The 25,036-nt window shown below is 51.5% G+C and overlaps 2 protein-coding genes across 5 annotated transcripts; both read right to left on the reverse strand.

Moving 5' to 3' along the window:
* Nucleotides 1–2,699: 2,699 nt before the first annotated feature.
* HDHD3 (haloacid dehalogenase like hydrolase domain containing 3) lies at nt 2,700–5,388 on the reverse strand. Its single transcript, XM_068974488.1, has 2 exons — nt 5,269–5,388; nt 2,700–3,750 (listed from the first exon to the last, which is right to left on the reverse strand). The coding sequence occupies exon 2, from the start codon at nt 3,587–3,589 to the stop codon at nt 2,834–2,836; it is 756 nt and encodes a 251-aa protein (XP_068830589.1). The 5' UTR covers nt 3,590–3,750; nt 5,269–5,388; the 3' UTR covers nt 2,700–2,833.
* Nucleotides 5,389–10,134: 4,746 nt separating this feature from the next.
* On the reverse strand, nt 10,135–23,215 carry ALAD (aminolevulinate dehydratase). Of its 4 annotated transcripts, none has more exons than XM_068974653.1 (12): nt 23,098–23,215; nt 17,807–17,994; nt 16,733–16,783; nt 16,186–16,282; nt 15,601–15,736; nt 15,411–15,494; nt 15,220–15,308; nt 14,958–15,013; nt 14,783–14,870; nt 14,619–14,705; nt 14,073–14,202; nt 10,137–13,422 (listed from the first exon to the last, which is right to left on the reverse strand). In XM_068974653.1, exons 2-12 carry the CDS (start codon nt 17,917–17,919, stop codon nt 13,364–13,366), a joined length of 990 nt encoding a protein of 329 aa, XP_068830754.1. In that variant the 5' UTR covers nt 17,920–17,994; nt 23,098–23,215; the 3' UTR covers nt 10,137–13,363. The 4 variants fall into 4 exon arrangements, with proteins under 4 accessions (XP_068830757.1, XP_068830756.1, XP_068830754.1 ...); XM_068974654.1 differs by lacking the exon at nt 23,098–23,215 and adding an exon at nt 19,772–19,927; XM_068974656.1 differs by lacking the exon at nt 17,807–17,994 and having other exon boundaries at nt 10,135–13,422; nt 23,098–23,178.
* Nucleotides 23,216–25,036: the final 1,821 nt, after the last annotated feature.

Consider the following 25,036-nt stretch of genomic DNA (forward strand, 5'->3'; position numbering starts at 1 on the left):
CCCTTTCAGCCCACGTTTCCACCCAGTGTCATCTTCACAAATGCTGCCTGTGCCCCATGAGCAGCTTTAGGGGGGAATCTGGGTCCAACCATTAAATGCTGGGTATCTGGGGGAATCCGTTACTCCCTGAGACTTGGTTTCCCAAATCCACCATCCATCTGGTCCTCTGAGGGTGTCTCATTTGCCCCTTTATCACTGGCATCCAGTATCGTGCCTGGTGCAGAGTGAGCGTGCGATAAATGTGATCAGTGAGTGGACGCATGGACTGATGGATGGATGGATGGATCGGTGGATGTATGGAGGGACAGGTGACCGGATGCATGTTGTAGGCTCTTCTGGAGCACTCCTGCCCCCAGGAGACCCTGTCCTTTGGCGGAAAATCTTATGGCTGAAGCTCTTTCATTCCCTCTATTCGGTGCTTCTCCATCCTTTTCATGACATGGCACAGAGAAAATATTTTTCTAGCACACAAGGACAACCTGGAAGGGATTTAGAACTTCTGCCAGGTTGCTGTTGGCCAGAGGACTCTGGCCTCTGGGGCTCTGTCCTCCCCCAGGTTCTCAGGAGACTCAGGGGATCCTGTCCCCAGGTAGCCTGCCTGCAACACACCCATCGGAAGCACTGCCAAACTAGGCAGAGCTCCAGCCAGTGCCCACCTGTGGTCACAGGGATGAACTTCTTTCCCAACTGCAGCTGTACATGCCATCACCTAATGCCTTCTCTAATACAGTGAGACCAGGGTGAGGCCTTCAAACCAGAAGGAGCCAAGGGAATAAGAGGGCCAGCCTTAGAGAACATGTACATTATTAAAGACTTTAAAACACTGAAAAATTTCTTCTGTGTTCTTTGTTGGTAATTGGGCAAATCCCCCAGGTGCCAGCTCATATCTAGTGTTGTGTTTGCTGGGAAATGAATGTCTTCACCCTCTATCCACATTCCCAGATACAAGCCGGAAACAGCTCAGCACACACAGCTGAAAGGGCCTGGGGACAGGGTTCTGGGCCCTGCATTGCTGAGACCATGGTCAAGTCCCTTCCTGTCCTCTGAGGAGGTCACTGGGAACAGTGGTCCTCCCATTTCGTTTCACCTGGGAACACCACCCCAAGGCAGTCTTACCTACAACTTACCTGTAAGGCTCTTGGGCTCAAAGATGGAGGACAGGGCCTTCCCCACTCTGAAGTTCATTCAATAATTTACTAAACACTGGGTGGGTCAAATCAACCTTTTCAGTTGACATGACTTCTGAGGACCTTGCAACTCTGAAACCACAGCTCATGACCTTTGAGTCCTCACTGCTTGACAACTAGAAATTGATGTTTAGTCACCTGGCCTTGGCACTAAGCCCAAAGAAGACAGATCCACAAGAGGTTTGGCCAAGTCTAAGAAGAGCTTCCTGTCTGCTTGAGCACAGACTCTGCTTAAAACCTAGGTCAAAGCCATTTTTCTTCTATGCGGCACCTAAAGGTCTTCATGCTATTCTCCCCTCCCCCAGCTACCAATCTACCTTCCCACAGCAGCTGTGGGTCCACACTTCATGGGCCTGCTGCTAAGAGTGCCCCTCTTATCTGTCTGCCCATCTGTGGGCCACTCCCAGTTCAGGGTCCACTCCAGAGCCCTCCCCAGCTATTGGCACAAGGACATATACTGTGTATGTGCCTGTCTGTGCCTTTTAGCTGTAGTACACCTGGACTTGGCACTGGACAGGGCACAGGTGTCCAGTAAACACCAAGTAGAGAGGAGCGTGAAGGGGGAAAGACAGAAACATGAAATTTCTCCAAGGATTCCGCCCCCCCACCCCCCCGCCCCGCTTCCCTGCACTCCTGCCAGTTGAGCTCCAGTCTCTGTTCCCGGTGCTTTCCCACTCCCACACTACCCCTGTGACCGGGGTGCCCTTCAACACTGCCATCCTTAGGACATCTCTATTCTCCCTGGATCTCCATGGCATCATGTCTCATGTGACACAGATCACTTTCTACTAGAAGTCAGGCCAATGGGCTCTGGAGTCAAACTTGCCTAAAGAGAACCCCAGCTCCTACAGGTACTAGCTGTGACTCAGGCAGGCTACCTAACCCACAAATCCACTTCCTCATCTATAAGGTGGAAGTCACACTTGCAAGGCCCACTAGAGTTATGTATACATACATAAGGCCCTGCAGAGTATTTAACACACTGCAGGCCTACATCAGCTGCAATTAGTGTGTTCCTTGTCTAAAACTTCTTCAGGGAATTCTCTGAAGACCCGGGGTTCGATCCCTAGTCAAGGAAATAAGTAAGATCCCACATGCCACAAGGCATAGTTAAAAAAATTTTTTAAGTAAGTTTCCCTTTCAGACTATGCAGTCCTAGAGGGCAGTGTCCTTACAGCTCAGCTTAGTGTCCTGGTTACCTAACTAAGCTCCTTTGATCTCTAGGCTTCCCAGGGGGAGAGTCATGGAGACTTCATGAATGGAAGAAGGTCCCCAGGACCTCTGCTTCAACCCTAGCAATCTCTCACTTTTCCTGTTTTGCATGTTGGGGTTCCACCTAAGTACTTCCATGACAAAAGGCCCTGCTGCTAAAAGAAAGTTTGAAAGTGCTGGTTTTGAAGCTAGTTGGGCCCTCATGAATCTTGTTGGAGGTGAGGGGGACTTGCGGTGGAAAAGGGACACGGGTTTGATGAATGAATCAGAGACCAGGAGCTGGTTGGTGGGGCAGGGCTGAAAGGCGCACTCAAGGCTTTACAGTCAGAATGTGTTATAGAGGCTGCAGGGGGAGGGGCAAAGGCCAGATCTTGGGAAGAAAAGGGTTCCCTGTCTCCAGTGTCTGTTGACCCCGGCCGCTTCCCTCACCAGACTCAAAGCCTTGCGGGGGAGCCCGCCAGGTGGTCAAGGGCAGGCAGGAGAAGGGACAGTGAGGGGAGAAAGTGTTCCTGGGGTACAGAATCCTTGACCGCAGGGTCCAAAGGCTCAGGGCCAGCCACCAGGAAGCTGTGCATGCCTACAGCCCGTGCTCCCTTGTAATCACATTGGTAACTGTCCCCAATATGGGCTGCCACCGCCGGTTCCACCTGAGCAAGGTGCAAGGCCTCATGGAAAATACGGGGGTCGGGCTTGGGCCAGCCGGCAGCCTCAGAGGTCAGCACAAAGTCAAAGTGTTCCCGCAGGCCAACAGCTTTCAGGATGTCCTCTAGTCGTCGGTCAAAGTTGGAGACCACTGCCAGCCTCAGGCCTCGTTTTCGGCACCCCCTAAGGGTGGCCTCAGCCCCCTCCAACACCTGCCAGGTGCTAGGACTGCTGAAGTCCTTATAAAGCTGCTCAGCGATGGGGGCCACAGCCTGGGCATCCCGAACACCAGCCTGGTGGAAGGTCTGCTGGACCAAATCCAGCCACCACTGGCGGGAGGTGAGGCCGTGGCTCAGGCCATAGTTGGGGAATCTCTGGCTCTGAGCCTTGTACGCCTGCCTGAAGGCCTGTCCCAGGGCTGTGGCTTCCACCTCCAGCCCGTGGGCCCGGGCCTTAGTGGCATATTCCACTCCCACGGGGTGGCGGAGCCTGAGCAGTGTGTCCTTCACGTCCCACGTCAGCAGTCGTAACTGTAGCCAGTGCGCCATGGGTCTGCAGGAGGGGGGCCAGTCCACCCTAGGTTGGCCCCTTAGGTCCCAGGAGGTTGAGCTGGACAAGACCACCCTCACCCAACTTGATGGTCTTCTCTTTCTGGGCTTCGTGGGTTAGATCTGCTGGCACTTAGGTAATGGCTTCACAGCAGAAAATTCTGGAATGAGAGAGCAAGTGAAGTGGAAGTTCAGGCTTTGGAGTTAGAGACAGACTGGGTTCAAATTCTGATGCTGCCAACTCACTGTGAGACCCAGAGTGTCTCTGAGGCTCTGTCTCCTCATGTGTAAGGAGAGCAGAGTGACTCAACCTCACATGACTGCTGCACCAAATAAGATTTCTCCGTTCCTTCCACCTATTATGTGCTATATGCTAGGAGAGGGACAGGCTTGTAGCCCTCGTGACAGTCACAGGCATTAAAGAACAGGGGATACAGCTATCAGACAAAGACGGAAGGCAGCAGGTACCATGAGGATATCAGTCCAGAAACCTGATTTAGACTTTGTTGGCGGGGAACTTCCTAAGCAAGTGTAGTTTCAGTGACAATTTGAGAAGGCCGAATCAGCAGACGTGCTGTGTGTGCACAGTAACTCAGTTGTGTCCAACTCTTTGAGACACCATGGACTGTAGCCTGCCAGGCTGCTCTGTCCATGGGGATTCTCCAGGCAAGAATAAGGGAGTGGGTTGCCATGACCTCCTCCAGGGGATCTTCCCAACCCAGGGATCAAACCCAGGTCTCCTGCATTGCAGGCAGATTCTTTACCATCAGAGCCTCCGGGGAAGCCCAGGGCCTTGTAGGTCAAGATAAGGAAACAATTATTTCGACTATTACTATTGTTGGGAATGTGAAAAACTAGTAGAGTCTTAGCCAACCATCTGATCAACCCCTTAGTCAAGGGGGAAGACTGAGCCAGAGAGGGATAGATATTTGCCTAAGGTCACAGCCAGTCAGCAGCACTGCCAGGACTAGAATCCAGACCTCCAGATCCTCTGGTCAGTACTTCCTTCCAGTGCTCAGACGTACTTGGAGTATTCAAGAATCTGATTTTGGTGAACCTCTACAGCTCAGCGTAAAAGACAGGACAGAGCAGCCTGGTCCTACCCGTCTTAAAACCTCCCTGAGCCCCAGATATAACACCCGCCTGGGTGGAGAGCCAGTGACAGGTTCCTGACTCAGGGCACAGAAAACAAATTTCTCAGCCTAAAATCTATAGGCTGGAGGCAGATTCTTGCCCTAGAGCCGATTCCAGACACCCAACCTGTTCAGTAGAAACCTAAGGGGCCAGAGTTCAAAGTGCAGCTAAGTCGTTGCTGAGGGACAGACCAGGCTGGTGAATCTGGGGACAACCCTTAAAGGAAGTTTGGCAACGAAATTTCAGTCAGTCTGGAACTTTAGGGAGACCCTTCCAAAGATATTCCCACGTGTCAGGTGGGTAGATGAAGGCCCAGAGAGGATCGAGAACTCGTCCAGAGTCAGGCAGTGAACCACTGGCACAGCATTTTCCATTTCTGGAAGCCGGAGTTGGGGCTTCTGGCTGCCGGCTTAAATTGCTCACCTCCCTCCCCATTTCCAGGACTCGATGGCGGCAAATTCCAGGTAGCCTGCCCTAGCCTGACCTATCTACGCCTGAGGTATGCAGCGGGACCTGTGGCGCCAGCCCCCGGGCCCACGACCTACCTGCCTCACGGGGAAGTAGGTCAGGAAGGAAGCTGCAGCCCCACGGCCGCTAGGGAGAAGAGAGAAGCCACAGACGCTCAGCGGCGCCCCTTTTCTCGCGAATCCTAGCCTTCCTCCTGGCCCTCCGTTTCTCCCCGCGCCCCGGCCGCGCCGCCCCGCCCCGCCCCCTCCGCCCCGCCCCGCCCCCTCCGCCCCGCCCCGCCCCCTCCGCCCCGCCCCGCCCCCTCCGCCCCGCCCCGCCCCCTCCGCCCCGCCCCGCCCCGCCCCCTCCGCCCCGCCCCGCCCCCTCCGCCCCGCCCCGCCCCCTCCGCCTCCTCCGCCTCCGCTTCCTCCGCCTCCGCCGCCTGTCTCCGCCCGGCCTCCTCCACCTCTACTCGCACCCCGCCTGTCTCCGCCCCACATCCTCCGCTTCCACCGCCTCTCCGCCCCGCCTCCTCCACTTCTCCCCGCCTCCTACCTGTCACCGCCCTGCCTCCTCTTCTTACGCCTCTCCGCCCCGCCTCCTCCACTTCTCCGCGCCCCTCCTCCCCTCCGCCTCTCCCCGCCCACGCCGCTTCCCCTCTGCTTCTTCTCCTCTCGCTCCGGCGGCACCTTCACCGCACTGTATCCGGCGCTCTAGTCACCAGCCCTCACCATCCTTCGCTGCCCTCCTCTTCCCTTCCATGACCTTCTCTGTCCCTTCGTAAAACCCCACAGCCTCTCGGTTCCAGATCCCGCACCGCATCAATCAGCTTGCTCGCTTTAGGCCCTCCCTGCTCCTTGCGTGCCCCTGGCCTCCGCATCCTCGCCCAGACGGCCTCGTGGTTCCTCTCTTTGCTTTCCCCGCTCATTCCGCTCCCCCACCGAAGTTCCTTCTCCGCCTGCCGTGGTTTCGGAGCCCCCCTTCCCCCAGGTGCCCAGGCTGATTGGGAGGAGGGGATTTCTGTCCTGGTCTGGCTTGGTGAGTGCTGGGTAAACTTGGGCAAGGTGCTTACCCTCTCTGGTCTGAGTCCCCAATCGGTACTCGGAGAGAATTGCTTTCTGTTGAAAACTTGTCTTAACCCAAGACTATTTGCTGAGGGTAGAGTCCTCTGTAGAAACCTTTTTTTTCTTTTGATGAAAAGAGAAGTCAAAATCTTAGGTGTCTGTGCACTGCAGGGATGCCTGATAGAAATAGACAGTTTTGGAGGAAAGAGAAAGCATAGCTTTATTTTTTTGCATGGCAGAGAGCATGCAGCAGGCTAATGCCTCGGATAATGTTTGCCCTTCCCTGGGGAAAAGGGAGAGGTCTTATAGTCTAGGCTTCACTCAGGGGTATGTGATACGATTCAAGGCAGTGACAATCTTGCATTCTCTTTTATGCAAAGTTTTAAAATGGCCATAACATTGAGTCCGGTCGTCAAAGAGGTTATTGGCTGGTAACCTTTTTAAAATGAAAAATGCCAAAGGAGTTAAAAGGGTGTGTAGGGGAAAAGAATGCCAGGTGCAGGATAGAATTCACAGTCAGAGAGTGATTAAGGAATTAAATTTGTGAAGGAAGTCTAGTTGCGTGCACTAGAAACAGCTAGAGTAAAACTAGGATTGCTGGACTCTTCCAGGCCTGTTCTTGGGGGTTTTATAGCTGTTTACTCATTCCTTCATTTCCCTTGCTTGTTAGCAGTAAAAAACCCCACTTTTCCATTTCTCTTTAACAAATTCCCCACTGCTGGTTCATTTCTTCCATTTTGGTGGACGAAGGGAATCAGGCGTTGTTCTCATCTGGCTGAGGATAAAATTTCAGTGTCATTCCACTTGACAAACATCAGCTGTTTGGCCCAGGAGCCCATCTATCTCCTACTTCAAAAGTAGTCATGTTTATCTCAAAAATCTTTAAAAATACAAAGCAACAGCCCAACAGCCCATTCACTCACTAACTGCTTACTGAGGGCACTAACTTTGTGCTGACCTTATCTGCTCTGTCTGACACCCTGTTCTTCACTGAGGATATATACACTGAGAAACAAGACAAGGTTTTTGCCTTCAAGGAACAGGGGCAGGCAGAAAAAAATCAAGTAAATAAACAAGATCTCACAGGTGGTAAGAGCTATAGAGGTAGAAAACAGTGGTTTCATGAACTGTGACAGGAGACTTCTTTGGATGAACCAGTTGAGGGGGAGCAAAGATCTGAAGGGCAACCAAGCAAAGATTAAGGATAAGCACAGCTGAGCAAGAGCAGTGGCCTCTCCACTGTCCAGCCACCTCCCAGGGATTGCTGCGGTTTGGCTTTTCATGCTAACAGCCCATGTTCTAGGAGCACACGCATGCATGATTCTATTCCTTTCCTCCCTCCACTTCTTTTTTGTTTTATAAAAACAAAACATTCCTCTGTATTCCAAGGCAGCTCTGTTGATTTTATTCAGAACTGCCTCACCCTCACTGGTCTCAGGCCTGGGAGGAAATACAAAGTTCAGAGTCACAGACCTTGGCCGGCAAGGGAGAGCTTGACTCGGGTAAGTTTTTCAGCAGAGAAGGGAGCCTTGAGAATCAACAGGAAAGCCAATGATAAGTCCTGCTATTTTGAAATAAATTTTTTTTTTAAATTAGCCAGTTCAAAGATAGGTCCATGTCATAGATACAGTTTCCTTCCTAAGGCAGATGACAGGAATTCCTAGACGGTTTCAATCTTTCATCTCCCCTGTGTGGATTCTGGCCTAGTGATTGCTCCTGGAGACACCTGGCATGTCACAATACTGGCTGGTTTTTTTTAAACAATTTTTTTTTTTTGGTTGCACCATGCAGCAGCATATGCGATCTAGTTCCCCAACCAAGGATTGAATCCGGGACCCCTGTAATGGGAGCCTGGAGTCTTATCGCTGGACTGCCAGGAGAGACTCTCTACGGACATTCCTTTATTTGGTTGTGCCAGGTCTTCGCTGTGGCGGCACTCAAGCTCTTTGCTGTGGCATGGGTGATCTTTAGTTGTGGCATGTAGGATATAGCTCTCTGACCAGTGATCAAACTTGGCCTCCCTGTGTTGGGAGCGCAGAGTCTTAGCCAGTGGACCACCATGGTAGTGCCCTCTATGGATATCCTTGAACACACGTTTTGGTCACATGCATCCATATTTCTGTTGGGTAAATCCCTAGATGAAGAATCACTAGGCCATAGGTATGTGTATGTCGTTTCAGTAGATGGGGCCAGTTTTCTGAAATGGTTGTACCAATCATGCTGGAGAGTTCAACTTGCTCCACATTCTCAAAAATTGGCAGTCTATGTTTTCTTAAATTTTTGGCATTTTGATGGATATATGATGGTATCTCATTATGGTTTTGACTTTCTCTGTTAAGTAAGTGAAGATAATACTTTTTCATGTATATTGGCCAAGTTTTCACTTACATGAATAACACATGAATATATTCTCGTTAGACATAATACATGAAGACAAAAATGTACTTGAAGCTAAGGCAATGCATAAAAGATAGTCCTAAGCAATCTTTCACCTCTACACCTTGCAGTCCCGCTAGTTTTGAGCACTGGGCTTGAAGTTAGGAGATATGGATCCAGCCTTGGTCTAACACTGGCTTGTGTGAATTTGGACAAGTTCCCTCTCTGAGTCTGTCTCTCATCTATTGAATTAGAGTGTTTAACCTGATGGTCTCTAAGGACTCATTTGATATTCTGGCCATTGTGTCTGTCATTACAAAAACTCCATGTGGGGGGATGGCCATTTGCCCCCATATCCATCTCTCCATCTTCCTTAGTAATTGAATCTCCAAGTTTTAGCTGAGCACAGGGCTGCCCCACCAGACTCTTTTCCAGCCTTTCTTACACAAATAGGTGTAGCCATGGGACTAAGTTCAGACAAGGGCAAACGACGTGTGCAGCTTTCGGGTTGTGCCCTTATGAAGAAGTGTCATGCCCTCTACTTGCTCGTCTCCTCTTTCTGCTGACTGAAAGAGGGCCTGATGGTTGGAACTGGATCCACCAACTGTGATAATGAGATGGAAGCCAAGATGCGTTGATGACAGAACAAGGCAGGAGCGATGACCCCCCACACCCTATAGCTGATCATATAGCCCAGACTACTCAGCAACACATTTCCATCTTAAGCTATCATTATTTTGGCTTTTGTTATAATTACTGAACATGAATCCTGACTAATACAGAGTAACTGGGGAATGACTTTAAATCTGATGTCAGAGCAGATTTTTCTGAGGCTGTGACATTTAAACCAAGATCTTAACAATGAAAAAGGAGAACGCTGTTAAGAGTTTAGGTAAAAAGCATTCCAGGCAAAGGGGACAACCACAGGTGCAAAAGCTGAGATCCTACCAGCCTTACATCTCCTTGCCACATCTCCCATGCCATTGTTCACAGGGACTAAACTGAGGCTGGACGTGTGACCCGAGCAGGACCAATCAGAGACCTCCAGAGATCTGCTATATGAATACTGGGATAGAAAGGATTAAGGACCATCTTCCCTGGTGGCTCAGATGGTAAAGAATCTGCCTGCAGTGCAGGAGACCCAGGTTTGATCCCTGGATCAGGAAGATCCCCTGGAGAAGGGCACGGCAATCCACTCCAGTATACTTGCCTGGAGACTTCATGGACAGAGGAGCCTGGCAGGCTATAGTCCATGGCATTGCAGAGTCAGACATGACTGAGCGACTTTCACAGACAAGGACCTTGCTGCTGTCAAGTGGCAAAAACCCATATTAGAATAAAGGCAAGCTGAGGCAAACACAGATGACGATAGGAAGGGATACAGGCTTCCAGGAGAGACTGTATCTGTCACTTGCCACCAAGAGCGCCCAGAACAAGGCAGAATATGGGGTGCTGCAAGTGACAGGCCCTAATGTGTGGAATTGGCAGAGTCCACACAGGGCAAGGTCAGGACTCCCCTTTCCCTAGTTGGGAAGTCGGTTGTAAAATGTCTGGTTTAAATGCTTGTTGTTTGGGGGGACCTCAACCGTATGCCCACTGAGGTAGTTTGAGGGACCTTAGTGAAATGAAAAGTGAGGATGAGGGAATGTGTTGGTTATTTGTGGTGGTCTGTGGGATGCCGCATTAAGCGACAAGCTACCATCCAAGCTGGCAGGTCTTGAGAGGGAAATAAGAAAATCATATTGTGTTGAGAGAGGCCCTTAATGCTCACCAGATACCTGGAAATCTGAGAATAAGCCTCGCTGCTTGTGAGAGCAGAGTTCTCTGCCCAAGGATAAAATTATGGTACCTCAAGTGCTAAGTCCTGACTCCAGAGGGCGCCACTCACATAGACCATATGCCTGAAGGCAGCTCAGCCCCTGGATGTGCCCTGTTACTAGAGCTACCAAGAGCATCAGTGTTAGAGCTATAATTTTGTTATTGTTTATTGTGAGGTGGTACGGCCGAGTAGGTATGGCCTTCGAGTTGGGCTCTGTGATTTCAAATCCCAGCTCTGCTGTTTTTGGTGACTGGGGTTCTAGACTCAGTTCTGCCACAAACTGGTTGAGCGGCCTTGAGAGAGTCATATACTAACAGACAGAGCTTCTTCACTGCAAACCCATGCTAAATTTAGGGACTCCCTTTCCAAGCTTTCTCACCTCAGTCAATGGCCTGCCTATCAGCCACCCAGGAGCTCAAGCCAAGTTCGCCCTTGACCTCTCACCTAAGTCCTAAATCTTCTCTTCTCCACCCCCACGGTCACACTCAGTCTAGGCCACACTTCTTATTTGTGCTTTGCCACAGTGCTGTCAAGATGCTTCTATAAACTCAAATTCCAACTAAAAATCTTAACTTTGTACTGTATTTTCCAAGTCTCCTGTAAACATGTTATCATATTTTCATAATTTAGAAAATAAAAAAGATTAAAAAAAAAAAAACCATTAAAAACCTTTTGTGTGTTCCAGCCACCCCAGCCATCCAGCTCACTTTGGCCCCGGGATCCCTTCTGCTGGGAATGATCGTCCCTAAACATGTGTCAGCTTGGCTACTTGCTTTCTAGGTCTAGGTCTAAATGTCAGACCTCAGGGAGGTGTTTTCGGATCCTTCATACCAGGTCATACCTGGTGGCCTTCCAGCGCCTGTCACTACCTCAGTGGTAACAGGTCTGCCCACTGATTCTCCTCAGGGAGCCCCATCATCACTCTGCTCAATGTTAGCTCCTGGGGGCTCAGGACACAGTTATTTGCTTCCTGAGAATGGTTGGTACCTAAAGGGCGTGTCTGCCTCCCATCTCCTTGTGCCTAGAACAGAGCTGGGCCCCCTCTCAGCTTGGCAATGATGAGTGTGGGATGACCTTGAAGAATGTTCCCTTCCACACTAATCAGAAACGAGTTCAGGGCCAGGGAGCACAGAAACGAAGGTGGTGCGAGGTTCTGGCATGGTCCAAACTCAGACCCGTCAGTGGCTCATCGCTCATGTTTTCGGTGTCAAGGTGATTCTTCACATCCCAAAAGCTGAGTACAGGATGAGGTGGCCACAGCTCTGTGGAAGAGCACCAGGAGTCAGAGGGGAGCTGCCTCTAACTCAGGTATTTCTAAATTTTAAAATAGATTATACTGCTTTAACATCCAAAATAGTCTTGCTTTGGCTCTAGAGCTGGGATTCTCTGTCACTCTGCAGACAGGCGGGTGGACTTACAAACTGGCCCCTCCTTAGCTGGGCCTGAACTTTCACCTGGGGGTGGGGAACATGACATCGCATCCTCTTAGAGACCTGTTTCTCAAGCCAGAAACCCATGAAGGCATCTCGGTCCTTGCCTCAATTCTCCAACAGGAAAACGTTGGCAAAGCTTGCTTATTTGGTCTTCAGAATGTATCCTGAGCACGTTCTGCTTCTTTGCTCTCCACTGCCACAACCTTGGTCCAGGTCACTGGCATGGTTCCCTGGGGTCTGCAGCATCCTCCCAACCAGGCTGGTTCTGGCTCGCCCCTCCATTTTTTTTCATAGCAGCAGAATGGGGGAAATTGGAACACATTAACGCCTGGTTAAGACCCTTTAGATGGCTTTCTATCAGATGCAAAATAGAAACCAAGCTTCCTAGAAGTGTGGGATCTACCTTTCCAACCTCTGGTGATGTCATCCACCTTCTTCTTCATCTGGTTCCCACGATGGGGTTCCTGCTATTGCAGGAACCTGCACACTCTGCCGTCTTTCTCGCAGCTTCTGACGTCCGCTTCCCTCTCCTCTTGTTAAAGGCCTTTCCTTGCCCCTCAATCTCAGGAAGGGCTTCTCAGGCGAGGCCCCTCATCTGTTATTCTGTCTCAGACCCCTTCTTTCCCTGGAAGCACTATTACCATCTGTAACTGCCTTATGTCTGTTTTCTTGTTGGCTTTCTTTCTGTCACCCTGGTTCCCTTGTGTAGATTCCACGCAGAGACAAGCTGAAGTCTGTCCTGCTATATATCCCCAGGACCCGGTATTGTGCGTGGGCACAAAGCAGACCTTCTCAAGAAATATCTTTGCAATAAAGAGTCTTTTTGGTGGTGCCATCGCCAACAGTCAGGAATTCTCTCTTTGCTTCTGAATTTCGATCCTTCGGCAGCGTTCCTGCTTGTTAACAAATTAATTCTTTTCTGCTTGTTAATGAGTAATTCTTCTCTGGGTTTATGGCTCAGAGAACAACAGGAGACCTCAGGCAGCCTGGCAACCACTGGCCTGTGTGGGGATCGCTTTACAGTGGAATTGCAGCAAATGTCAACTCTAAACCCAGGGTGTCAATCTAGGCCTGTGTGCCCACCTCTGCTGCCAGAGGCCTCCAGCTTTCCAGAGCTTCTTAGGGTCCAAGAATCAACTTCCCTCTCTCCCTTAATGTTCCAAGCCCTTCTCCCAGACCCCACTGAGCTGATACCATGAGTCCTGGTGGCTTTCCAGCTGAAGCGACCCCAGAGGAAGGAGCGGAGTTGGCAGAGGTGAGCTTCAGGACTGACCCAGAGGAGGGGCTGGGAAGCCTGGGAGAGCCAGTGAGGACATAGCTGCAAGTGGGATGATTTGGCAGGCTGGCAGAAACCGCCCAGGGCTTCCAGGCACCCGCCAGCACATAAGCAGGAAGAGGGCAGGAGTGCACAGTTCTAAAAGCATCGTTTACTTTGGTTTTCACTTCTGCAAGGCTCAGGAATAGAAAAGTTCTCGTTCTTGAATCTGGTACACTTTCTCCATCACTCCTTCAGCCACTGCAGTAGCTGAGGCGTGTAGTAGGTGATGATGACATCGGCACCTGTGTGGGGAAAGAAGCAGCCAGCAGGGCAGGGCATCAGCTCGGGAAATACCTTCTGGGAGCTGAGGGCTGGGGTGGGAAGAAGGCTGCTATGAAGAGGCACAGCCCCAGGGTGTCACCACCTAGGACCTGAGTCCAGTTCTGGTCAGTCCTAGCTCTATACACTGTGTGACCTTGGGGAGGGCATTTTCTCTTTCTGGGCCTCCGTGTGCCAATGTATAAAATTGCACAGTGGGGGAAATAGACAAGCTATGAGTTCCCCCACCACGCCATGTGCCTAATCAACAAAACTAGCTCTCATTTCTGAAATGACATGCATATGCCAATTACACGCAGCATCTCATTTAATCCCCTCGATGACCACGCACCCTCTCTCCTATCCCCAGTCTACAGATAAGGACACTGAAGTTAGAGAAGTGACTTGCCCAAGGTCTCAAAATCAAAAAGTAACTGAGGGCTCCGTGTGCTTCATTGCTCACCTTCTGCCCCGCAGTTTCATGTCCCTTCCCCAGCCTGTCTGTTTAGGTCAGACATTGGCATTTCCAGATAGGTGACTCCAGGCTGTCCCCCAACTTTATTTCCCTATTTGGGCAAGCTGCCTATCAGTTCCCTGTGGCCCAGGTCAAAACCCCCCACTCCTGCCTGCTCACCTGCTCTGCGGAAGGCAGTCATGACCTCTAGTACAGCAGCCTTGAGATCAAATGCCCCAGCCTGGGCCCCGTGCCACAGCATGGCAAACTCTCCAGAAACGTGGTACACAGCCAGGGGGAGCTCAGGGTGCTGTTGGGGAAGCAGTAGGGGACAGGCAGGTTGAAGTGGCAGGGGGGTGGTTGTGCCTCTGTTGTCCCTTCCTCCCTGCCATGAGACCTGAGTCATTGCTACTGGCAGCCTGGCCCACTCTTGAGTTGTTCAAAGGCTCCTCTGAGCCCTGGCACAGAGGCCCACAGTGTTTCCCTGGCAGGGATGGGATATGGGAGGTGGGGGAGCATTCCAGTTCCTGGGCAGATTGCTTCCAACTCTGAGATTCCCTAGATCAAAGGTCCCAGAATCTGTGGACACACTCTCATCTCCCCAGCCCCAACTCTGGCCCTTGTTGCCCAGAAAGAGAAAATGCCTTCCCCAAGGTCACACGGTGTACGGAGCCAGGACTGACCTGATCTGGACTCAGTCTTAGGTGGTGACACCCGTGTCCTCACCTTGTTCTTTACCTCCCGTACGATGTCCAGGTAGGGTGTTCCTGGCTTCACCATGAGCAAGTCCGCTCCCTCCCGAACATCCCGGTCCTAAGAGATGAGGTATGGTGTGGGCAGTGCTTGGGAGGCGAGGTGACAGGGGGTGAGGCTGGGTGGGGCTCGCTCACCACCGCGCGGAGGGCCAGGCCTCGTGCTCCGGGTGGCAGCTGGTAGCAGCGGCGATCTCCAAAAGCCGGGCTCGACTGAGCTGCGTCCCTGGGAAGCAGAGACACCAAGGTGGGCTCCAGCTTTGGGCTAGCAGGTCAGGGATTCAACAGCAGACCCTCACCCATCCCTACTCACCGGAAAGGTCCATAGAAACAAGAAGCGAATTTGGCACTATAGCTCATCACTGATACCTACAGGGAGACAACAGGGTCTCGGCTCAGCCAGCCCTTTCCACGTGTCCCAAGGTGAAGTGACAAGGAGAGGAAGGACCCAGGTCCAAAGAAGAGCCTGTGTCCTAGGCCCATTGGAGCTCTGGGCCTTGCTTCATCCACATGAGGGGCAGACACAGGGGCAGGTCTGGCCCAGGCTCTCTCACCTCCCCACACCCCTCCCCTACCCTGTTGCCGAATCCATGTGCCATCAGAGCTTCCTTGATGGCCTCCACGCGTCCGTCCATCATGTCCGATGGGGCCACCACCTGGCACCCTGAAGGGCAGAGGGTGGCCTTCAGAACTGTGGGATCCTCCTCTATCCACCCTGCCGCCTCCCTGACCTGGGGGTGCTCATCCCTGCTGGAGGCTCACTCACCTGCCTTGGCATAGGCCAGAGCCACCTCTGCCAGCCGCTGGCGGCTCTCCTCAGCTTGGAATGACCCATTCTCACTCAGAAGCCCTGCAGGACAGACAGCTGGGTTTGGGGGAACAGCTTGGGCCTCCACGCATCCCCGACACAGCGGGAGTGCAGGTGGCCATGGGGCTGCTGGGAGGCGAGAGCTCACCACAGTGACCGTGGGAGGTGTAGGGGCACAGGCACACGTCGCAGGCCACCAGGAGGCTGGGGAAATTCTTGCGCAACAGACGGATGGCCTCGATAGCCGGGGAGTCCTCGGAGTCGGCTGCGGAGCCCCGCTCATCCTAGCGGCAGGGGAAGGACAACGCAGTGTGTCTGTACACGAAGTCTTAGGGAGGCATTGTGGCCTGCTATCAGAGCAGGCCAGCCCACTCCCTCATCACCACCATCGCCCCTGGACCAAGAGGCCTGGGGAGGACTATTCCCACTTTGTACAGGAGACCTGACTTGCCCATTCAGAGTTGCAGCCCTGCTTAGCTTCCTGATGCCACATGGCTGCTGTTTCCAGGGCAGGGGCTGTGTTCCTTCACTGGTGGCCCCAGGCCACCTATCAGACAGATGAACGCACCCATCAGACAGATGGGTAAGCTGAGGCCCCATGTAGCAGAGGCCGGGACCAGCAGAGCCTGGGACCAGCACCAGGCTGGAGCGAGGGTGTGGTCATTGTGGAACCTCAGCTTATTTGCACCCCGCCCCCCAACCCTTTCTTCTGACTCCTCCTCTGACTCATCACCTTGGGAACTCTGCTGGGGACACCGAAGATCAGGACACAGCGTAGGCCCTCCTCCACCAGGGGTTTCAGCATCTCTTCCAGCCGGTTCACACCATACCTGTGTGCCGAGGCTGAAGTGAGGCAGGGCCCAGGCAAGGGTCCCCCCACCCCTCTGGTCTGTGCCTCTGTTAAGAGTCAAGTTGCAGATGGCATCAGGAGGGCTCAAGTTTCACAGTATAGGGTGGAGCAGGAACACACCCATCAGACAGATGGGCGAACCGAGGTCCCATGTGGCAGAGCTGTGGGATTCAGCTTTGAAGACTCCTTCAAGGTTCTGTTACTGAGCTCCCATCTGAACTTCAACTCTCCTCTGCTGTGATGCCTTTGGTGATAGGCACCAGACTGCCTCTTTTGTTGTGGAACAACTCTGCCCCCGAGAAAACCCTTCTGATGGGAAGTCAGCCTCTCCAGATCGTCTCCCTCCTGGGTCTGCATCAGCTTCCTGGAACCTCCACCTGTGAAATTGCTCCCTCCATCATAACCCTGCCCTCCCCACCCCAGTTCCTACCTGGCCACTCCTGGGAGGCTGGCGATGGGCTGTTTGTCATCAGGAACATCCCTGCAAGAGCCGGGGATGGGCTATGGATTGGTAGCTGTGGGAAGGGCCAGCGGTGAGGGGGTGAGTGGGAGGGATGGTTGGGAACCTGGGAAGGGATATGGAGGCGGAGGTGGTGGGAGGAGGATGGGATCCAGTGTCTGGTTCCCCTGCCTGGCCAAGCCCAGGGCCTGAAATAATAATAGGAACAACAAGAATAACAGTGACAACAAGCAACTGTGCTAGAAGAACAGTACTCACAGGAAGGAATCAAGTGGGTAAGAACCTGGACTGTCAGAAGGTCCTTGGTTGCTAGCCCAGTCACTTACTGCCTGGGTGACCTTGACCACATGATATTCTCTTTGATCCGTATCCTGGGTGGATTCATAGGGAATGCACTGTGCAGCTTGTGGGCTTTTAGTTCTCCAAACCGGGTAATGAAACTGGGCCCTTGGCAGTGAAAGCACGGAGTCCTAACTGTTGCACCTCCAAGGAATTCCCCATTCAATAAATATTTATTGAGTACTTATTATGTGTCAGGTACTGTTCTTGGGGCTGGTGATCCAACGGTGAACAAAACACAAAAACCCCTGCCCTTGTGGAGATGACATTCTAAGGGATCATATCCATATTTTTCTTATCTGAATACTATCAGGGTAGAATGAGGTAATATCTATAGGTGCTTAGCACAGTAGTACCTGGGGTACACTAAGCCCTCAATAAGAGTCAGGTGCTATCATGAATGATGATGACCGCCACGTTTTACATGTACAACCTACAGAAGATCTCAACTTCTGTCTTATGGCACAAACCCAGGGTGACAGGCAAGGGTTATTTTTATTTTCCAACAAGGAGGACTGTATTCTTTTCAAGGTTTGTTTTTTTTCAAAGATGGTTGTCCTAAACCCATAGGTCACTTCCAATACCTTGAGCTCCAAGCTGACAGTTCACTTTACCCCTTACAACACAGACACCTGCTCTGTTCACACACACACACCCCCAACCCACCCCCTGTAGATCAGAGACCTGGCTCATTGGGGGACTCACGTGACAAAGATGGGGTAGATGAGGTTGGAGGCGCTGAGGCTGGTGGCAGCTGTCTGCCAGTTCCGGAGCAGTGGGTGAAAGTAGCCACTATGCAGAACTGACTGAGGATGCATGGTGAGCACGGGGGGCACAGGACAGTCAGCTGGTTGGAATGGAGGTCTCCCAGGGGGTCTGCTGTGTGCTCAGCTCTGGGGGCAATGGGAGGCACATGAGACATGGTCCTTGGTACCAGGAGGTGGTCACATTCCCCCAGGCTCTAACCCAGTGCTACTGGGGTTCATCAGTTCCTGCCAGTCTGCATCAAGATAAGCAGACACATGATAGTAGGCCTTCAGAAACTTCCAGAGCAATCTGAATCTAATGATATAAAATCTGGATTTGTATTTTACACAGTCTCTCTTTTAAAAAAAACAAAAAACATGTCTCTAATAATTTATTTTCATTGTACTTTATCACAGAATCAGTCTGGGGTGGACTGGACATGAATTACTATGAGAATCCTTGATCTAGCCACCACTTCAGCTCTGCCTATTCCATGAATGACATCCGTGGGCATGGCAGGAATTTCAGAAAAGTACAGATAAGCAGAAAGAGAAAAATGTCCTGTAATTCTGCCTCTAGGGAAAAGCAATGCTAACCCCTTGACCCATGGACTTATCATGTAGGACACATGTGACAAGTGGGCACATGTGCACAGGATTAAAAGGACACGTGAACAGGATTAAACGGCAGTGTCCGACAGACAAGACAGCCCTGGGAGTGGCCACGGGTGTCCTTTCCAGCCAGACAGCCTCATGTTGCTCCCCAAGCACCTGCCACACTTGGCCACCTTCTGGTTCATTTTCTTTCCCTAGGAGGCTGTGCTCCTCTTTCCACAACTCCCCCAGCCCCAAATCCGACCAGGCCCTCCACGAGACAGTCCCTCCTTCCCTGTCCCTCTGCGCCGTCTCCTCTCGCCCAGATCAGTCTCTCTTATATAACAGTCCTCTGTGGACCTATCTTATCTCGTCCTAGTAGGCAGAGCTTCTGCAGGGCAGGGTCCACACTTAGTTCATTTTTGCCTCCCCCACAGCACTCTGCCACACAGTAAATATTTAATTGCATGAAGTACAATGACAACACACTCTCAGTGCCAATTAAGAGGTGTAAGAAGAAAGCTTCGGCATTAAGATGTGCTTCTCGAGCACCTACTATGTGCCAGGCCACGGTGGGCACTCGCACACGTGGTTTCTCATCCAGCTGGCACTGCTGTAGTGGGAGGTTGGGCAGACTGAGTGCATCTTGGAGAGGCTGAGCCCACTGAGAACAAGCCAGGACTTTCCCAATGTGAGTCAGGAGGTCAGAAGCTTGTTGGAAGAAGATAGGACTCGAAGTTGGTTTTGCAGGATGAGTGGGTTCAGCTTTATAGAGGGAAATGGGAGAACGTTCCCTCTGGAAGGGAAGGAAGGGGCCAGGGTGGGGCAGGAGGATGGGGTGTGGATGGCTGGGAGGACTGAAGAGGCAGTTGAGGATGTGTTTGGAGGAGAGGAGCTAGGGGTGGGTGGGGGGTGGCCAGGATGAGGTCAGGGAAGATTTCTGAGCTGGGGGTGGGGGAGGGGCTTGGTCAGAGCCTGGCTTTAGGGAGATCATTCTTGCAGCCTTAGTGGAGTCCAGCCAACTAGGAGTAGAGGAGGACAGAGGCTGTGGGGCTAAAGGGGCGGGAAGGAGGGACCATCCTAAGGCGGCCAAGAGGCAGTCTCTTGGGGCGGATGCTCTAGCTTGCTTGACCTGGAGGACAGCGGAACCAGTGACAGGCAGGAAGAGGGCGGTGGGGAGCCGAGCTTGCAGAGAGAGGAGGTGGAGAGCTCTGTTTTAGACACTTCCTTTTGGAAGTGCCTAACAGCCAGCTGGGGGGGAAAACAAAGAGCTACCAATCTCTCCTTGTAAGAATGGGACCTAGAGGCCCAGAGAGGGGCAGGGACTTACCCAAAGCTGCACAGTCTCCAGGCCTGTTGTGGGAGGGGGGTCCTTCAGTACACCGATGATGCCTTCCCCTCCCTCTGCCCCCCAGTTCTCCAAGGCCCCCTTGGCTTCCTCCCAGCTAGCTCAGGGGCCGGCTTTGTCTGATCCTCCTCCTTGGCGGGGTTGGGGTTATCGGGAGCCACACAGGTTCCACTTCACTGCCACACCCCTGGGGCCAGCCACATCATCTGACCCAGGGCAAGCCAGGCCTCCCCAAAGATGGCCCAACCCCCATATGAGCGTTCGTTCAGAAGATACAAAGTCCTGAGCGCTGATTCTGTGCAAGATTTGCTCTCAGGTCTGCCAAGGATTAGCCCAGCTCAGAGACGTTAAGTCTCTTGCTCAAGACCACACAGCTAGTTAGTGACTGAGCCAGAATGTGAGTGAGTTTGTTGCAGACAATGACTACAGGGTTTAGCCTACTATACCCCATACTACTGATAAACACTTGATTCAGCAGAAGTCTCTCTGCCTATACTATCTCTGCCTTGAGGCTGGAGAGGTGCAGGATATCAGAGGAAAAAATACTGAGGGTGTGTCACGTGCTGAGCACTGCCCTAGGTACTTTATACACATATATTATCTCATGTAATTGCAGAAAATTGTCCTAATTTTTAGTGCTAAGAAGACGGAGGCTCAGAGAGGTGAAGTGACTTGCTCAACGTCATTCACATCACATTTTGAAGCTAGGTTCTAACTTACTTTCCAGAGAACAACAACCTTTACGGCAGCTGGCCCCAGGCTTCTGGAATTCAAGACTGCATTCCACTGGTCTCAAATCTGTATCTACTTTAGAAGGCTGCTGAAGGAACAAATGCCTTCAGAAGCAACAGGGCAGGCTGCCTAGGGCCGTGCAGTCCCAATTTACCCAGAGGAGACTGGGGTTTTAAGGGTGGGGGGCAAGGGAGGAGGGTGAGAGTGGTAAGGGGCAGGCCTTACTAGGGCAGTTTCACTTTTATCTGCTTTTTTTTTTAAATTTTAGTTTCCGAGAAAGATTTGAGAAATGGGTATTAGTGCTGAAAACATTAAAAGAGTTGAAATCACCAATCCTGTTTAATCCCTCACATTCTGCTGTGGAAGCAGGGTGCAGAAAGCAACAGGAGTTGTTTGATAGCCACGGCAAGTCATGTACAGCTCTGAGCTTGACCTGGCTTCCACTCAAGTGCCCTGTTACCTGCCCCACACAGTCATCCTGTTACATATGAGCTTAATAAACAAACATTTGTGCAGCAGAACACCACCCCCTGAGTGTCACAGCCAAATCCAGATGGAAGTTCTGCTTTACCAAAAGACCCTCAAGGATTGGAAGATTTATCACAAACTTGGGAAAGGCCCTTTTCCTAAATTAAGGGAGCCTCTAAGCCACAGCTCAAATCCTGTGACACCACACTAAAGACAAGGGCAAGTCACTATGGGATTCAGAACACATTAGCTTAACTGGCAGGCTGTAGCAGGCAGTGCAGAAAGAACAACGTTTCAGGGTCAAACAGTCCCAGGTCTTGTCTGTGTGTGACTCTGGGCAAGGCTGTGGAATCTTCATTTCACAATCTATGAAATGGGAACGATACTATCTAACTTACAAAGCTGCAGAGATCAGAGATAGTGAAGAGGTACGTGCCTGGAACAAGGAGCCACACGGTAAACACGTAGCTGTTGCTACTTTTACTGTCATCAGGAGCAGAAGTGAGCTGACTAGACCTCCAGGAGGGTCCTCACAGCTGTGCACTCTGCACCCAGAAGGGAGAACATTCCCTCAAACCTGGATGGGCCACAGGGTCTTCCAGGATATCTGAAGTGGGGGGTTTCTGCCTTCCAGCAGTTTACATGGTAGAGGAGAAACCATCACCATACTGATGCTTCAGTAGAGGGGTGGGCTACAGGCTGTGGGAGGGACCTGTCTCTTGGGGAATCAAGCATGAATGGCTTCATGGAAGAGGGGACACTGAGGCCTAAGTAAATTTCAGACTGATTGTGAAAATGTCTCCTTCCTTGGAAGGTAACCTCCCCCACCCGAGAGTAACATAAGTTGGGCCCTAGAGAACCACCACCAGGAGGAACTGAGAAGAGCTGCTGGGTCTGATGCCCCCCGTGTTGTGTTCCTCTGAGGATTCCAGAGGCTACGGTCTTAGCACAAAGGGTTGCAAGCTGCTGCCACGGAAAGCTGGCTCTGCCACTAGCAGGCCAGGAGACAGTCAGGAGAGCCAGCTAGGTAAAAGGTGCTCAGGGCTGAGAAATCCAAAGCCCCAGAAGGGCATAGTTGGTAGGCAGTTCTGAAAAGGATCTGACTGGCTGCCTGTTTATTCAACCTGCATTTCCTGAATATCTATTCCGGCCTGCCCCACGACTTGGAATGGGGATTAAAGAGAAGGAGACCCAGGCCTTGACTTGACTTTGAAGAGCCCAGTCTCATCTGGGCTTAGATATTTGGAGCTAAAAGGAGAATCTGCCAGTTCCAAACTCCTAGAACATACTGGTTAAGGGGGTTCCTTAAAGCATGCTGATTACATCACTGAAATGATAGTAATCTGGGCTGACACTGGTCCAAGATTGTACAGAGGGTCAACGGGGCTGGAAGCCAGGTCTCCAGCAAAGAATTCTTCAGTGTCCACCATTACCCCTGGAACTTTAAGTACAGATTTCAAAGCAGCCAATCAACAGAGGTGGGCTCCTGGAGAGCTCTGCAAGAATGGGATAGGGGAGGGAAAAGGCAGGACAGTGACTGTGCACCTGGCTGAAGCTGGTAGCACGACGGTTAAGCGTGTGGGTTTTGGAGTCTGTGGATGTGGGTTCAAATTCTGATTCTGTCACTTTTCAGCTGTAAGACCTCAGTTTTCTCATCTGGTAAATAAGAACTTGAACCGACCTCAGTGGGCTGTTATAAGATGGAATGGGCCAGTGCAGATAACGTACAAGCAATCCTAGCACTGAGCGGCTGTTATTGTTTGCACCGCCCTCCCGCATCCTGCGAGGCACCTCCGGCTCTGAACTGAAGGAGAGAGCTCCGGTGGTCTCCAACGGAAAAGACTCCAGAGGAGACTCGGAGCCCAGGCCCGGGTCTCTAAGGGCAACAGCCACGCAGAGACCACCCCCAACCCCAAACCCAAACCCCGCTGCAGCTGAACAGTCTATCTCTAAGAGCCCCAAACAGGGGTCGGCACGGTGACTCCGTCCCCAGCTGCACAGCCGGCGCTTGGGTCGTACAGCACAAACTGGGTCTGGGGACACAAGACTTTGGTGCCACAGCCCCCGCCTGCAAGTCCGCCATTTCCCCGAGGCCAGACCCAACTCACCTGCCTCCCTAAGGAGTCCGAGACACCGCTCCCGCCAACGCTGTCGCGGGCTTTAGTCTCCCGGAGGCCACGTGCGGGCGGGGCGGCTCTTTCTGAAGCAGCTCTCCCCCCACCACCGCAGCCCGCCCCCGAAGGCGAGCAGGCCACGCCCGCTACGGGCATTTTGCCTGAGGGCTGGTCCGCTCCGGCCGCGGCCCCTCCTACACGTCAGCAGGCCTGGCCAATCGGGTGTGCCGAAGGGCTGGCGGACCCGCCCCTCCCTTCGCCGGGATTTGCGCATGTGCAGGGAAAGGCCCTAGGGAGCCCCCTTGAGGGCCAGGGGCAGTGCAATTCTGTGCTTCTTGTGGACCGGCTTGATGGTTTTGTTTAAAGCCCCTCTCTTCCCAGCCTAGCGCATAGTTGGCGCTGGTTGCTTGTTGAAAGAATAATTAGATGTCTAGGACATTAAAACAACACCATCGTGCCTAACACAATAACTAAGTCCACTGTGCGGACTGAGCATTTCAGAATTGTTGAGTTCAGCAGCAGGCTGCCCTCCAAGTTTTCAGAGAAAAGTTATTCCAGCGTAATTTTTCAGGGCTTACTCTGAGCCATCGTTTGGAAGATGTGATGTGAAAGACATGGGCACTTTGGAAAGGCTTCAAGTCTGATAGGAGCATCAGACCTGTCTATCTATCATGGGTACAAAGAGAGATTTGACCAAAAGTCTGAGGGTGAGTGGGCAAGGTGCAGCAGAGTATATTCAAGGGCAGAAGGGATCTGGTGAGTCTTATGGGGCTTGGGTGAACTGGTAGCATCAGATGAGGGAAATAAGGGTCGAGATCAATACCGTAGCAAAGGAATACCTTTGTAAAAGTGAGACAGGGATTATTGAACAGTTGATTTTGATCTGTGAAGGATGCCAGTGGGTTGTATTACACTTATTCTCAGGTTTTATATATCAAAATCTGTACTCCAAACCTGTTTTATACCTCTTTATAGTCCAAGTCTAAGAGACAGGCTTAAAGCTGGGAGCTTAGTTCCTAGCTACTAGAGTTCTGATCTGTGTTCAAATAAGGAAGAAAGTAATGTTGGAATGGTGGAAAGAAAGTAATGTTTTTTGTGCATTAAAGAGTCCAGGGACAGTATCATACGTTTTACATTCACTTATCTACATTTGATGACAACTATGTTATCACCTTCATTTTATAGAATGGAAAAACAATTGCCGAGATTAATTTGCCCCATGTTACCACTAGGATTTCTCAATACATGTTTACCATACTCCTTCAACTCATAGAGGTGTGTTCAGTCACTCAGTTGTGTCTGACCCTTTGCAGCCCTGTAGACTATAGCCTGCCAGTCTCCTCTGTCCATGCAATTTTCCAGGCAAGAGTACTGGAGTTGGTTGCCATTTCCTACTGTATGGGATCTTCTGATCCAGGGATCAAACCTGAGTCTCTTGCATTGGCAGGAGGATTCTTTACCACTAGCACCACCTGGGAAGCCCCACTCATAGAGGTAATCACAGGGTGGAAATCTTAATCTATTTTTCCCCATGTCTTTTTGGCCTTGCCATGCCATGTTTGGGATCTTAGTGCTGTTTGGTATAATCTGTTTTTTCCACGTCTCATGCGGGGTCTTATTTCCCCCACCAGAGATGAAACCTGTGCCCCCTGATTTCGGAGCTCAGTCTTAACCACTGGTCCACCAGGGAAGCCTCTCTATCTCTTGGCTGACAGACCTGTTTCCACTTCCTGCAGCCTTTAAAATATAATTCTACCTTAATCTGTTACTCTTAACCATAAAAAAGTACTGTGAATGCAACAATATAAATCTTAAATATTATGTTGAACAAAAGGAATTAGACACAAGAGAACATATTGCATGATTTCTTTTATGTGAAGTAGAAACACAGGCAAAATCAATCTGTCCTGGGAGTCAGGATCGAGACTACTAC

The sequence above is a fragment of the Capricornis sumatraensis genome, chromosome 6 (genome assembly GCF_032405125.1).
Source record: "Capricornis sumatraensis isolate serow.1 chromosome 6, serow.2, whole genome shotgun sequence".
Classification (NCBI taxonomy): domain Eukaryota; kingdom Metazoa; phylum Chordata; class Mammalia; order Artiodactyla; family Bovidae; genus Capricornis; species Capricornis sumatraensis.

Coding starts and splice junctions, on each gene's coding strand:
- ALAD (XM_068974653.1), bottom strand. CDS start 17,919: ATGCATCCTCAGTCAGTTCTGCATAGTGGCTACTTTCACCCACTGCTC. Junction 15,737..16,185: donor TCCCCAGCAGAGTTCCCAAG/GTGATGAGTCAG, acceptor CCCTGCCGCTAG/GATGAGCGGGGCTCCGCAGC. Junction 14,706..14,782: donor GCCTGGCCCTCCGCGCGGTG/GTGAGCGAGCCC, acceptor CTCATCTCTTAG/GACCGGGATGTTCGGGAGGG.
- HDHD3 (XM_068974488.1), bottom strand. CDS start 3,589: ATGGCGCACTGGCTACAGTTACGACTGCTGACGTGGGACGTGAAGGAC.